This window comes from Trachemys scripta, chromosome 4 (genome assembly GCF_013100865.1).
Source record: "Trachemys scripta elegans isolate TJP31775 chromosome 4, CAS_Tse_1.0, whole genome shotgun sequence".
Classification (NCBI taxonomy): domain Eukaryota; kingdom Metazoa; phylum Chordata; order Testudines; family Emydidae; genus Trachemys; species Trachemys scripta.
In genome coordinates, this window is record NC_048301.1 from 4,639,937 (window position 1) to 4,656,149 (window position 16,213).

The 16,213-nt window shown below is 43.8% G+C and overlaps 1 protein-coding gene across 2 annotated transcripts in view; it reads right to left on the reverse strand.

Annotated features, from left to right (window-relative positions):
• Positions 1-16,213, reverse strand: part of MDGA2 (MAM domain containing glycosylphosphatidylinositol anchor 2) — a 619,444-nt gene that overhangs the window by 17,093 nt on the left and 586,138 nt on the right. For both annotated transcript variants that reach the window (XM_034770448.1, XM_034770447.1), the window contains exons 13-14: positions 5,789-5,944; positions 4,449-4,607 (exon numbers count right to left, since the gene is read on the reverse strand). In XM_034770448.1, coding sequence (XP_034626339.1) covers positions 4,449-4,607; positions 5,789-5,944 — 315 coding nt within the window. The remainder of the gene's footprint in view (positions 1-4,448; positions 4,608-5,788; positions 5,945-16,213) is intronic.

Below are 16,213 nucleotides of genomic sequence, written 5' to 3' on the forward strand. Positions count from 1 at the left end.
CGGTAGCATTTGATTTTTCAACCGAAAGGAAGAGAGAGAAGCAGTGGGGAGGAGACATGGATTTTAGGTGGACACCCTGTCTCTCTTCAAACACTCAGTGGGCAGGGCAACCCAGCTAGAAGGGCCCACAAACATGCAGAACGAGGGGGTGGCATGCACTGTAGCTGTTTCTGAAGCTGTGTGGGAAGTTTGGGCCAGCAGTCACGCAGGTTTCACACATGTTCACCATCCGTGAGATGAGCCAACCAGGGCTCAGCACTGGGGGAAGGGTCGCCTGGCTCTTGTGAAATAAGAACCAGCTCCAAACTGAATGGGAAGCTCTTGTAAGATTCACGCCAGTTCAGCGACAATAATTCTCCTCTTTTCCTGCTTGCTTCTTCACTGGTCCTGGGTGCAAGATCTGAAATGAGGAAGCCTCCAAGGCTAGGCAGAAAGAACAGCTATCGTTAGAGATTTCAGCCTGGCTAGGAGTATGGTAGCTTAGAGAATTGGGATGGGAAGCTGGTAGGCTTCATAGCCTGGGTGGATGGGTGGGAAGAAAAGAATCAAAGGGCTAGGGAAGGTGGGGGGAGGGAACTGGATGAGTGCAGTAGTTGGAAAGAAGGGTGGTGAGGAGATACCCTGAAGAACAAAGGGAAGGGGAGCCAGGAGGAGGAAGATCCACCGAAGGTAATGCTGACACATAAGTCAACAAGGAAGAGTTCAGAGTTATGGGCTCCCAGGGAAGAGAAGGTCTTGAGCAGACAAGAATGGCTTAGCGTGTTAAAAGCAGTAGTGAAGAATGACTATGGAGTGGAGACCCATAGAGCAGGGAAAGACAGCAACGTGCAGTGAGTTTTGTGTGGGCAGGTTCAGGGCACATGCCAGATTGTAGGGGATGAAGAGGACAGTCCAGGATGTTAGAGATGAAGGGAAGCAGGAAGTTAACGTGATAACCGGGAGAGGAAGGAGGGTCTAAGTGAGGTTTTCTTATGGGCAGGGAAATGGAGCAGAATTGGAGCAACCAGTTAGAAGAGTGAGATAAGTTGCCAGGGACTGCAGGTATGGGAGCAGTTAAGGGAGACATGGATTGTTTAGTACAAGGTTGAGCAGAACTGCAGGAAGAGAGTGCGGTATCCTAAGGCTTGGGTTCTTTCCAAACAACTACTGGAGATACATTGGAGAAAAGCCAGCCCACCTGTGACTAGTCACAGCATGAACTTAAATTTATGCTAGTTTAAAGAAAACTATTACATATAATTTTAATTTTCATGAAGATCCAAAATAATGCCAATAGCAAGCAATGCACCAATGTTGTTTCAATGTATTATCCACTAGTGCTGGGAGATACAGATTGTGACATACAGCTGGGTGGGTAGGACAGGCTGATCTGGCGGGAGGGATAGCTCAGTGGTTTGAGCATTGGCCTGCTAAACCTAGGGTTGTGAGTTCAATCCTTGAAAAGGCCATTTAGGGACCTGGGATAAAAATCTGCCTAGGGATTGGTCCCACTTCGAGCAGGGGGTTGGACTAGATGAGGTCCCTTCCCTCCCTGATATTCTATGATTACAAGACTCAATTATTTAGGCCATAGAGGATGCTAAATAAAAGATCATTCATACAACCACCAAACTCTGTCATGTAGTTCAAACTAATGACAAGAGGACTACATCTTTGAGCATTCTTGCTTAAAAGAACAGGCGTTACTTCACCAGCTATGTTCAGGCCATCTCGATCAAGCTGGCAGCTTCTTGAGTTTATTTACACACACCTACCTGTGTCAGCCCCAAATGCATTTGCAAATTTGATGGATTCAACCTGCAGTAAACACCTATTCTTGAAATGTATAACCTGCTGCCAGTCATGGCTGTGCATACTTGCAGAACACCACAAGTCCTGCATGTAAGACTCGTTTTGAAAAATTGACCCATAGTGAACATTTCTTTTAAACTGAGAACAATTCTGACCTACAGGAAAATGAGCAGCCAAGCGACCCTTGAGCAGATAAAACAAATTGCAATGGAGACATGTTACATTTTTGCATAAAAATAAATCAGAGGAGTTCATGTTTCGGATGGTTTTATAGCATGGGAACTCTTGAGCTAACTTGTTGAAGGTGAGGAGAAGCTTTAACGACTGTATTAGCTTTTCAGTGGCATCCACTGGACCCTATCTTACTGAAATAGTGACTGTCAGGCAATATTCTGGTACACTGTTGTTTTTATTTTGGTTTGCCAGTCTTTCAATAAATACAGACTGACCCTGGTGCCTCTTTGCTTTATTCCTTGTTCCCCCAACAACACGGGACTACTCTGAGAGGCTGCCGTCGATCAAGTAGATTGGAAATAAGGTGATGTAGGACACAGACCGACTGCACCACTTGTGAAAACCTGTGGCACTTTAGCTCTGGCACTGCTTAGAGAGTGTGTGCCACTTCATTGTTCCAGTTACAAACGTATGAAAATATTATTGTGGCCCAAACCTGCCAAGTGCCGATCACGTTACACTCCCACTGACCAGGAGCTGGAGTTAAGGAGCTCAGCACCTCACAGGAGAGAGCCCACATGAGCAGCCATTCGCAGAGACAACAGACACGAACGGTCTCCTGTCTGTATTGCCAGGGATAATCAACGTTAACCCCTCGAAAAGGTGGACATGCAAAGTAGATGCGCCCTCGTTGGACTGGCAGTCAGGAGGATGTGAGCATTCTCAGGGTTAATTCTGTATGATCTGACAGGAACTTCTCATATGATTCGCAGTTTAAAGCAACGTATATTTGGGAGTAAGATTAGAAACATAGTTCCTAGTTCCAAACATAATTCCATGCCTGCTTTTCTCTTGGGAGTTAGGCTTTAGCCTAACATTATAATGAATTTGGTAATCTCATACCCAGTCCTCATTTCTCCACATACGCTCCCTTTTCCCTCTTGGCCATTATACCAATAGTAGCGTGATTGGCAGGCTGCGCTCCAGAGGCACCCAAGCCCCGACAAGCAGACGGACAGCTCCTCAGGACTGAGATGCTGTGGCAGAGCTTTCTCAAAGCGGTGCTATTATTTCTCTCTCATCCTGAGGAGCACTAAACTCACCCGTTTTTCAAAATGGCCAAACCAAACCTACCCGGCTTACAACCACCATCAACTGTTGTCCTCGGAATCCTCTGCCATCTGGTTGGGCAGCTGTGCTGAGGGCAGAATTTGGCCCTGTCACAATGAGCACACACTAAACTTCTGTTAAGTCTCAGCAGAGAAGCCAAGGATTGAGCAGACATGGAAACTTCCCCTGATACATGGCCCCTACGCTAGACTGAGCAGCACCAGAAAGACCAATGATGTGATGATGCTTTGGACAGAAGTCCAAAGGGATGTCAAGCTGACAACTTACTCAACTCTACTATTACCTTAGAAAATGCTGGCTACTGACACACCTCACTCTATCCTTCACTGCCCAATACCATCAGCAGTTTCCATGGGATTTTAAGTTTCTTTGACTGATACTCACTAAACCCGATGCGGCCTCAGCATCTCTTGCCATTATGAAGAAAGCTCTGACGAAGACCTGCCTTGGGGCTGCCTCGAAGTGGTTAGTCATGCAGTGGCAACTAACAAAACTCCTTCAACTCCTCTGCTTTATTTAAGGGCTAAATCCTACCTGGAGGTAGGCAGGAGAGTCCAAAAGGAGCCACTAACATGCATCTGAGGGAGGGGGTTGCCCCGAAAAATGTAATTTTGGCAATAATAACTTGAAATCAGCTTGATGCTGGAAATCCATTCAGACACATTCTGATGCTGTGTTCACTTATATGGGGTTTTCTGGGATCTAGAGAGACCTGCCTTCTTAATACATAAATATATATCGCTGAGATACACCAGTGTCCTTCAGATATGGCATGTACGGCATTAAAAAACAAAAACCTACTTCGGGCTGTTTCTTTTGCTTTTTCATCTAGGGCCAGGACCAGCCTGCAGAAATCCATCCTGGGATGTTGCAACAGCCATCAGAAGAGAGTTATAGCTGCTAATCAACTGACCCCAACCCTCGCCTCCCCACGGCAGGGGACTCAAAATACTGGTGTAGTACCAGCAAAGTGCTTACGGCCCTTTCTCTCTGCCATACTTGAAAATTCCCTTTCTCAAAGCCACATTCACATGCACTTAGAAGGGTTTCCTGTTGCTGCCCCATGCTTTGAAGGGAGTGGTTCTCTACTGCCCCCAAGAGTGGGCTGTGCTGAACAAGCCCAAAGCGATGAAGGTGCTAATTGGCATGTCTTATTATAAACTGTATTACCATAGCACTTGGCAGCCCCAGTCACGGAGCAGAACCCCATGGTGTTAGGTGCTGTACAAAGGGGTTACCAGTTAGACGCTGCTGACCTTTCCTTTCTCGGTAAGGTGTGTGTATTATTTTTCCTTTAATAAACCATAGTTTCTCCTGTAATTTAAATGACAAGATCGTTGGGTTCCTCTCACCTATGTGCTGTCCGTACATGTGATAGTAGAAACTAAAACAATATGCTGTGTTGGTGACTCCATAAGGGTTTTTAGGGGCTACGCTGAAAACAGGACTCAGAAGCCTGGCCTTTTCTCCTTCCAGCCTCGGGCGTGATGTTTCAATGTACATGTAGAAACCTAGAAGAAGGCCAGAACAGAAATCGTTAAGTTCAGTCTTTAAACACACACTCTCTCTCTCTCAGAGTAAGGATGCTCTGCACAAGAACTGTTACGAACCTTGAACAATTTTTCACATTCATCTGACACCGCTGGGCCTTGTTTGCTGCACTTGACCTGCATAAATCCCATGTGCTTCCACAAACAAATGCTTCAATGAGATTTTTTTCTATTAACGGTAAAAATCTCTGCTAGTACTTCAGTACTCACAAGCAACAGTAAGGCGATAAACCAGTGCGTATACACAAGAAAGGGGGAAATTATTTGTTTAGGTTCCAGATCTCAGTCTCAAGGTGGCAAAGTGTCTATATGAATAGTGAAAGAAGAATTATTTTTAAAATAATGAAAAATTTCTTCATGGCATCGCTTCAAGGAGCCTTTTCGATAGCCCTACCAATCACAGTTCAAAAGCCCATCCTCCATGAAAGAACACATTATTCAATGATCCTGATTCTAGTCTATGTCAGCATTATAGATACGATAATGACTTGCTCAATAACTGTAACCAAGCACAGTCAATGCAAGCATTACTGTGTTTGGTAGTGCAGGTGGGGTGTGGAATATAAAGTAGTCTGAGCGATCACAGTCCTGCACGGTAAGTCTGAAAGTCACCATTCGAATACATACAGAAAGCAGAATCCAGCGCTTTAGTTAACAGGGATGACAGATTTCAAATCACGCCCTTTAGCAGGATTCAAAATGAAGACAGGACAATGAAACTTTTAGCTCTCACAATCTGCTAGTAAGAATTTAAATGACTACAAGCTACAGAATGTTGTAGGAAGTTTGAAATATACATCACTACAGAACCTACTGCCTGAAACTGATCATCTTTAAAATGGCATTAGAAATGGTAACAAACAGGACTGGTCAGGAGGCACAAAGTTTGGTTTTAGATACAGATCTGACCTCTGTATGTAAATGTTCAGATGCAAGATTTTGCTTTGGGATCAACTCTATTAAATGTTATGGAGTCCCTACAGAATTAACATAGGTCAGTATTTTCATCCTAAATACTGCTGGGTGTCATTAAGAAAAGACAAGGCTTTGGGCCTCAACATGTTGGGTAGATCCTCAGTGGAGCTTTGTTGATTTGCATTAGCTGAGGGTCTGTCACTGCAGAAATCTAAGCTATGTTTTACCTTCTTTGGAGCCACTTCGGTCTGCATTGGGTCCAGTGTTTGGGGTATATTTTGTGTCTCTGGTGGCAGTGCTTTGTTTCGTCCAGTCAAAATTATCCGTATCATCTTGAGTGAATAGACATATGTTGCCATCTTCAAATCCACAGTGAAACTCTCCTACAGCCAACACAGTAAATTAACATGACTTCAGTCACTGTAACCATTGTATGCGTAACTGTCAAAGGTCTTGCAGTGCCACAACCTTTTTAAAGGACAATGGTCACTATTAACATTGGACATTGGACATTTTTTTGAAATCCGGGTAGAATATCAAGGATGTGTCTTCCTTTATGATAGTTATTTTATTTATTATTTTAATTGCTAAAAAATACACCCGACTATCACTCCAGGCGTACGTGTAAACAGAAAACATGTACAGATCTTATCAAACAGATCCCCCTCCACCATTCAGCATTAGCCTTCAGCCCTTCTTAGCCCTTCCACCCTTCGGAAAAGCCTCAGAGAACAGAGAAGCATTGCAGCATGCCTTTAAGGCCAAGAGAGTTGGACTCCGGTTTAAGGAGGAAGCAAGGCTTACAATCAAAGACTTTAACTGAGTAATTTCCAGAGGTCTCCTCCTGTTTACAACGTGGGACTGTCAGCTCATGTGACTCAGTGTATCGCAGCTGAGTGTATCATTATTACATGAGCACAGAGTTGTACTCTTGGATAGCCAGGAACCCAAACCATCCAAGGCTTTGGGGCCTGGATTCTCATCTTCCTCCCAGCAGTGTAAGGCCCCAAGGCACCTGCTGAACTTTATGCACACGAGCAGTCCCAGTGAGTGCACTGCTCCAGCAGGGCCAATGGATGTATTTCTTCACTGTCCCTACTTCTGGCCCCCATGTGTTTGTTACAACCTCCTCCATGGGTGTGCATTTTGTACTCACCACGTGGAGTAGTGCTCCACTGGCCTCCAGAGAACTAGAGCTGGGCAAACAATGGATGGTTTGGTTCCCTGGCACATCCACATTTAAAAAAAAATAATAATTTTGGGTCAAACCAAAACTGAATTAAAAAAAAAAATTGAGTGAATTGTTAAGCCAAAAAAAAAGGTTGAGTCGAGGCAGTGTTAAAAGTTTCATTTCACTGCAACTCCAAAAATTCCATGCCAATTTCGGGGATTTTGACCAAAGCCAATGAAGACTTCATTTACAAAATGCGTCAGGTGGGGTAGGAAGGAGACCTAACTGATAATCTTTAGCACAGTGATAACCTTTAGCCTCCTGGCATATGGGAGAGCCACATTCTATGCCCCCTACACCTCATATGAAAAAGGGATTTGAACATGGATCTTCCCCATTGCAACAGCATGCACTAACCATCGAGCTAGGGGTCTCTATCAATTTCTCATGTTGAATCTGTTCCGTTTCTTATCAATAATTAAATAATCATTGAAGCAGGGACTTGAACTTGGATCTCCAACATTCCAGGAGACTGCTCTAACTACCAGTTATAGAGTCATTTTCACATGTGCTCGCTGGCACAACGGCTATTTTGACAAGTTCTACATAGGACTACTCAGGGGTGTTAAGTCGAGCAGGTGTCTAAATGTTTGCAGGTTTGGGAGTTTAAATATGTAATATAGCCACTCAGGTCAGTGATGTTGTACTGTGTCAGTGAGATCAGCATACAGGCCCTTGGAGTTGAAGCTAGGTTTGGGTAAGGATCCCAAAGAATGGAGGCCAACCTGAAGCTGATCTGAAATAATCTAATACCCAAATCTGAAAAATTAAGCTTGAAATTTCATCCCAAACCCCATGGCCATTTTGAGAGATTTTTCTGGTTCTTCCTCAACCCGTTTCTGGTTAGGCTACGAGGACAGTAAGAAAAGTGTCTACTTCATAGTACTGAGCGTGAAACATTCCCCTACAAAACCAGGTTATCCCAGACACATATGTCTACTCCCTCAGTACAATGATCAGATTTACTTCTTTTCTCAGATAAACCCACTGAGTTGAGTAGAGTCATCACCATTTGACTGTAAGAATCAAGTTAACTAAAACACAATCGCTCAGTTGACCTGAAAGGATTGTTCACCATCAGTATGACTCAGAGTCAACTGTACATTTGTTTAATTATGAAACCCTCCCCTCACATCATTTTGGAGTCTAATTTAATAGAAAACTTGCAATATACAAAATCGTTAAATACATGAGCACCGTCACAACCACAACAGAGAAGAAATCTGAAAAACAGTTACACACTCTGTGGAATCCAATAACCCGAATAATGATGCATGCAAACTGATGCCGATTAGCATCTGCTGCTTCATATCTTAGCTCACAAAAGAGTAGACAGTGACACGGACAAAGCTCATGAAAGAAGCGGTGCAGTGCGGGGCAGATGAAGGACTATGAACAAAATACAAGCTGAGCAGGTCACCTTTAGAAATGTATTTTACACTGATTTGATATTAAAATAGCTTGTTCCATAAAGTTACCACCACCTGATGGCCGTTCAGTAGCCATATGTACACTACACTTGAACCCCAATGCGATCGATGCAGCAGCATCAATTTAGTGGGTCTGGTGAAGACATGCTAAGTCGATGAGAGAGTGCTTTCCCGTGTACACTGGGCTCCCCTCCACATAGACAAGTCCTTACTATAGCTCCCAAGGTGCTTAGCTGCCTTAGGAATATGACAGATGGATGGAAACTGCAGCCTCTGATCCTTGTTTATATTGTGCTCAAAGGACAGGGTGTTGCTAGCAGGTGCCGTGGAGGATGGGATGGGACTGGCAACACTTCCATGAGGATCCCCACTACAAAACCTGAAGGACAAGCTAATGCTATAGAACACGTTAATTTAGATAAATTTGGCATTAATTTGCATGGGCCCCTCCCACAAATCCTCCCTCAAGGTGATTCAAGGGGTCTCCTGACAACAGGAATCATGCTGATGAGGGGCTTGAGAGAGCCAAAAGTGGCCAAACATCCAAGCAGATCTCAGACAAGCCACAGGCTTCGTGGTCCCAACCCACTGGCACTTGTGGGGGCTGTGTGTGGGCCTTCTCCCCTCTCCACTGACCCAAAGCGTTGCATTAATAGCGAGCTCTGAAGATGGAAACTCAGAGTCGCCAGTACCTTACACGCGCTGCTCTTGCACAGAGTGATACAATTCAAGGATGAAATATTGCTTACGTGACAGCTAACCAGAGTGGAAAATGAGTAAAATCTGATTCAGCTCCTACAACAAGCTGAGTTAAACCCAAAGTCAGCTTCACTGTCCGTCTTGCCATTTCTAACTCTGCTGCAGTAGTTTAAAGGCTACATTTGCACTTTGAAGCATGTTGCAGAAGGTTCATTTAGAAATTCTACATCAGCAGATTAAAAGCCTTTTTCTTTGAGTGAGCAAAAAAATTTTCAGGCCCAATGAAAAAGTAGGCACAAGTTTGCCATTTATTTAACACAGAGTCAGCTGCAAATGGCATTTGGAATAAATTGGAAAGGGCTAGTGCCAAGTATTTTTGGCACTATATACATATAAACAAATAGACAAAAGTATAAACATGAAATTAACTTGAGAGATCAGATCTGTACATTTCCTGTCTGAGAATTCAAGAGGTTTTGAACAGATCTTCCCTGTCCTTTAGTCATCCATTAAAGAGGTATATCATGAGTGCTGGCAGTCTGTGCTTCCCAACACAATCCTGTCTGGCTGAGATGCCCCAGCTCATGACAGGCTGGATAGGTCTTTAGGTCCATTCAAATTTTGTCCTATCTTCTAAGCGCATCAATAAGGGAGCCATTTAGCACTGTAGCCTGGGATTAATTTAGGTTGCAAAGTGCACCTGTCACAAAGACAGGCTATTTGGTGCTAATTAAGAAGATGAGATTGCTGAAACACACACAAACTTTATGACTTGAGTTAATACAGATGACTATAATTGAAATAATAGAAAAAACAAATCCATAAGTGTAAGAATAAAAGAAGTGCAGAAGTTTCCTGCATTGTTCATACTTACAGTCTTACACTATGCATACCTACAACCTCGCGGAGACCGTTTGAAACAAAGATGGAAGAAACAGTCAGTGGAGCACGCCACAAGAGGAGATGATGGTTTTGGATGTCACCTCCACTGTCATTCCAGATCTCCCCACTAGGGCTAGGTTTGACAAACTTTTAGACACCTTTCTCCATTCCACCCCCATTCATCTTGGGCCATATCTGATTAAGTCTCAGCCCTTATTCATAGTGAGTATTCCAGGAGACCAGCGTTAGGTTCCACCTGTCTACATGTGTTATTTCAGTTGACCGTAGTCATATTTCCAACAGGTAAGCCAGCCACTCGCATCAGTCCCTTTCCCAATAGTTTTGGTATGTCAGTGTGGTTAACTCTCATTGCAAAAAGCCTCTAAGATGCTACCATCTGTTTGTGGTTTACCTGTTTACCATAAAATGCATTGCTAAACTGTAACAAGATACACATTACTAAATTTTACAACCTCCAGCCCCAGGACCTCGCTGGGCTGGGCCCCATAGATGGAAACGCTGGGATCAAGCCCACCTCAAGCTCCTGCGTTTCTGTTTACCACACCCCATGCTGCCTTTGGTGTGGGGAAGGTGGAGCTGCCATATATCATTTCATAACCTTTGTTCAAGCAATAATACCATGCTAACAAACACATGCCTAACATGCCTCAGTAGGCCTCAGCATATTCCAAGCCTCACTTAACATGAATATTCATACTTTACAGCCTCCTATTTGCATCTCAGCCATATTGGCTTCACTCACAATTATTAGAAGCACTTTTGCAATAGGTATAATGTTTTCACCCCTCAGCTCACAGAGAGTCTTATAAACTGGCCTTATAATTCAGGATCAGGTCATGGGCCTCTGGTCAACCGCACCAATATGGTGGTGGCTTTTATTTTCCAAGCACATGGCAATTTAGGAACTGGATTGAGGCCATTAATTAGTTTCACTGCTAAGCAGGGCCAAATGTGAAAAAGCATCCTCAAGACAAAATGCTCTGCATGCTATCATGAATCCCTCAGGTCATCCATTCCCCCACAAAACCCAAATTTAAATATGGATATTTATATCTGAATCTCTTTCCTTCTTGAGACATAACTTCTGTTCACATTAATGGGAGCTACATGCATCTATCGTGACAACAGAGCCTTAGTGGTCATTAATAAACGCACAAAAGAAAGGGAATACAGATTAAAGGCTAAATCTCAGTCTTTAACCCACTGGAAAATGTTCATTTAGCTATTTCAGAAGTCTCAAAATATGGAATCATTTTATGTCATTTGCGTGCTGCAGAATTTATGCATGAAGGGAATGATTCTGGTCTCACACAAACCAGTTTTATCCAGGGCGAATCCACTAACTAGTCTTGATTTACACAGAATCAGGCCCATCAAGTTAAAGTAAAGGGCAGAATTTCCTGGGTTTAAAATCAGTTCTTAGTTGTCTATGAACACAGGTTTTTGGTGGTCTATTTATCCAGACAGACAGCATCTTTAAATTGACACTTGTGAGATAAATAAGATGAGAATCTAGAAAACAAAGATGATATGGGTAATGGAATACAGAATCTTTTATCTCTAGTTTACTGGTTTGAATCCATCTCAAGGATGAAGACCTGGCCCAATTGAAGTCAATGAGAATTTTGTCATGGACTTCAGTAGGGCAAGGCTTTTCCCCCAGATGTTATTGACCTAAAGTTGTTACCACCTGATGGCCATTCAGTAGCCATGTCTACACTACTCTTGACGCCAATGTGATCGATGCAGCAGCATCGATTTAGTGGGTCTGGTGAAGACATGCTAAATCGATGAGAGAGCGCTCTCCCATCGACATCTTTAATCCACCTCAACTAGAGGCAGAAGCTATGTCACAAGAGAGCATCCCCCATTGACATAGCGTACTGCGGACACTGTTGTAAGTCGTACTAAGGCACATCGACTTAAGTGACGTTACTTATGTAACTTAACTAGAGTAACTTAGATCAAATTACAGCATTAGTGTAGCCCAGGCCTCAGTAAAATGATTGGCTGGGCTCACTCCAGTTCTTGATTGACATGTTTCCCCATCTTCACTAGGACAGTTGGAAGCTGATCCTGACAGACCAAGGACATGGGTATGGGTAGGGCAATGAGATACCCCCTCTCACTGCTCAAAGTGATCCTTCTTACTAATGCAACTCTGATGTTTCCCACATTAAAACTGTTCTGTAGACAGAGGACTTAATATCTAGGACTGTTAATCTGGGTTCTTTAACTGAACAATAAATTTGCCAAGAAAGAAGAAAAGAAGGAAAGAAGTTTTGAAGTTTAAAATTAGAGACAAAGGTCATTGAATGCACCTGGGATTGCTATTAAATATTTTCTTAATACATTAAATATATATGGAATCAATGAAGGGCTGATTAAATGCCCATTCAAGTTAATGGGAGTCTTTCCATTCTGCCCTAATTATTAACACACTAGACGGGATCATCAGCGAGCAGGTTTAAAGTGTTGAGTCATCTACAATAGAACCTCAGAGTTATGAACACCAGAGTTATTAACTGACCGGTCAACCACACACCTCATTTGGAACCGGAAGTATGCAATCAGGCAGCAGAAGAGACAAAAAAAAAAAGCGCAAATGCACTACAAGTGTACAGTATAGTACAAACAAATACAGTGTTAAATGTAAACTACTAAAAAAATAAAGGGAAAGTTTTAAAAAAGATTTCACAAGGTAAGGAAACTGTTTCTGTGCTTGTTTCTTTTAAATTAAGATGGTTAAAAGCATTTTTCTTATGCATAGTAAAGTTTCAAAGCAGTATTAAGTCAATGTTCAGTTGAAAACTTTTCAAAGAACAACCATAATGTTTTGTTCAGAGTTAACGAACATTTATTACAAACAACCTCCATTCCTGAGGTTCTACTGTATTCTAGGCTGTTCTCAGTGGTGGCAGATGACAGAAAAAGGAGGAATGGTCAAGTTGCGGTGGGGGAGGTCTAGGCTAGATATTAGGAAATGTTATTTCACTAGGAGGGTGGTGAAGCACTGGAATGGGTTGCCTAGGGAGGTGGTGGAATCTCCTTCCTTAGAGGTTTTTAAGGCCCGGCTTGACAAAGCCCTGGCTGGGATGATTTAGTTGGGGATTGGTCCTGCTTTGAGCAGGGGGTTGGACTAGATGGCCTCCTGAGGTCCCTTCCAACCCTGATATTCTATGATTCTATGATTCTTGAACTGTAGAATCAGAGAAACTGTTCACAGTAGCTGAGAACCAGTTTTACTCCCAGTTGACTGATAGCAAGAATACTGATGGGCGTGAAATACTTCCTTCTCTTTCCAGCTGCATTTCTGCACATCTGACCAAACACGATGTCTGGGCAATAAAAGGTAAGTTTCTCATTACCCGTAGCAGCTTACATCTTATTCAGTCTACCACAGGAGCCCGTAAAGCTCAACACACAGCCAAAATGCTTATTGAGATTTATTTTTGTCAAGTTTCACTAGTGGGATATTTCATCAAATATTACCATCATAAGTAAATGTCTATGGATTTCAGCTTAGTAACATCCTTTTATAAAGTTAGCTTGCTTTGCCTTTGTTCTAGATAGACTTATATGTAGTGCTGGAGAGGAGCCGGTGGTCGTGGTACATGTAGGTACCAATGACATAGGGAAGGGTAGGAGAGATGTCCTGGAGGCCAAATTTAGGCTGCTAGGGAAGAGACTGAAATCCAGGACCTTTATGGTGGCATCCTCAGAAATGCTCCCAGTTCCACGCGCAGGGCCAGGTAGGCAGGCAGAGCTTCAGAGTCTCAATGCGTGGATGAGACGATGGTGTAGAGAGGGGGGGTTTACTTTCATTAGGAACTGGGGAAACTTTTGGGATGCGGGGAGCCTATACAGGAGAGATGGGCTCCACCTAAACCAAAGTGGAACCAGACCGCTGGCACTAAACATTAAAAAGGTTGTAGAGCAGTTTTTAAACTAGGAGATGGGGGAAAGCCGACTGCTGCAGAGGAGCACGTGGATCGGACAGAGACTTCTCTTAGGGGAGAGTCTAATGATAGAGAATCTCCAGGTTATAGTCAGGAGCAGAGGATGGAAGAGGATAATCTAGGGGCCAGATCAGATGAGAAACATTCACATAAAAAAGAATCGGCCACATCAGAAAAGGGCAAACAAACAAACAATGACAATTGAGCTAATGTACTCAATGCTTTTTTTGCCTCTGTCTTCACGCACAAGATCAGCTCCCAGACTGCTGCACTGGGCAGCACAGCATGGGGAGGAGGTGACCAGCCCTCTGTGGAGAAAGAAGTGGTTCGGGACTATTAAGAAAAACTGGACGTGCACAAGTCCATGGAGCCGGATGCGCTGCATCCGAGGGTGCTAAAGGAGTTGGCGGATGAGATTGCAGAGCCATTAGCCATTATTTTTGAAAACTCATGGCGATCGGGGGAGGTCCCAGATGACTGGAAAAAGGCTAATGTAGTGCCCATCTTTAAAAAAGGGAAGAAGGAGGATCCGGGGAACTACAGGCTAGTCAGCCTCACCTCAGTCCCTGGAAAAATCATGGAGCAGGTCCTCAAGGAATCAATTCTGAAACACTTAGAGGAGAGGAAAGTGATCAGGAACAGTCAGCATGGATTCATCAAGGGGAAGTCGTGCCTGACTAGCCTAATTGCCTTCTATGAGGAGATAACTGGCTCTGTGGATGAGGGGAAAGCAGTGGATGTGTTATTCCTTGACTTTAGCAAAGCTTTTGATACGGTCTCCCACAGTATTCTTGCCACCAAGTTAAAGAAGTATGGGCTGGATGAATGGACTGTAAGGTGGATAGAAAGCTGGCTAGATCGTCGGGCTCAACGGGTAGTGATCAATGGCTCCATGTCTAGTTGGCAGCCGGTTTCAAGTGGAGTGCCCCAAGGGTCGGTCCTGGGGCCGGTTTTGTTCAATATCTTCATTAATGATCTGGAGGATGGCGTGGACTGCACCCTCGGCAAGTTTGCAGATGACACTAAACTGGGAGGAGTGGTAGATAGGATACAGAGGGACCTAGACAAATTAGAGGATTGGGCCAAAAGAAATCTGATGAGGTTCAACAAGGACAAGTGCAGAGTCTTGCACTTAGGACGGAAGAATCCCATGCACTGCTATTAGGGACCAAGTGGCTAGGAAGCAGTTCTGCAGAAAAGGACCTGAGGGTTACAGTGGATGAGAAGCTGGATATGAGTCTGGTGGCACCTTAAAGACTAACAGACTCCTTGTTGTTTTTGTAGATACAGACTAACATGGCTACCCCCTGATACTGGATATGAGTCGACAGTGTGCCCTTGTTCCCAAGAAGGCTAACAGCATTTTGGGCTGTATAAGTAGGGGCATTGCCAGCAGATTGTGGGACGTGATCGTTCCCCTCTATTCGACATTGGTGAGGCCTCATCTGGAGTACTGTGTCCAGTTTTGGGCCCCACACTACAAGAAGGAGGTGGAAAAATTGGAAAGTATCCAGCGGAGAGCAACAAAAATGATTAGGGGGCTGGAGCACATGACTTATGAGGAGAGGCTGAGGGAACTGGGATTGTTTAGTCTGCAGAAGAGAAGAATGAGGGGGGATTTGATAGCAGCCTTCAACTACCTGAAGGGGGGTTCCAAAGAGGATGGAGCTCAGCTGTTCTCAGTGGTGGCAGATGACAGAACAAGGAGCAATGGTCTCAAGGTGCAGTGGGGGAGGTCTAGGATGGATATTAGGAAACATTATTTCACTGGGAGGGTGGTGAAGCATTGGAATTAGTTACCTAAGGAGGTGGTGGAATCTCCATCCTTAAAGGTTTTTAAGGTCTGGCTTGACAGAGCCCTGGCTGGGATGATTTAGTTGGGGTTGGTCGTGCTTTGAGCAAGGGTTGGACTAGATGACCTCCTGGGGTCTTTTCCAACCCTAATCTATGATTCTATGATATTTACTGTACCTTCTACCCTATCTCCTCCAGCTCATTGAAAACAACCTTTCTTGTGTTTTTATAACACATCTGAACTCAGAGGTGTGTGAAGATGAGAATGAATAGAAAGGAAAGGTTAACCAACAAAAGTATAACTGGGTTCAAAAAAGAATTGTATATGTTCACAGAGGATAGGTCCATCAATGGCTATTAGCCAAGATGGTCAGGGACGCAACCCCATGCTCTAGGTATTCCTTAGCCTCTGACTGCCAGAAGCTGAGACTGGACAATGGGATGGATCCCTCAATAAATTGCTCTGTTTTGTTTATTCCCTCTGAAGCATCTGGCCCCTGAGCACTGTTGGAAGAGAGGATACTGGTCTAGATGGACAATTTGGTCTGACCCAAAATAGGCATTCTTATGTTCAATACAGTAGTTTACAGAACCGCAGTAATGATTCAGGTTCACTCTCTGGTGATAGGTCTGGTT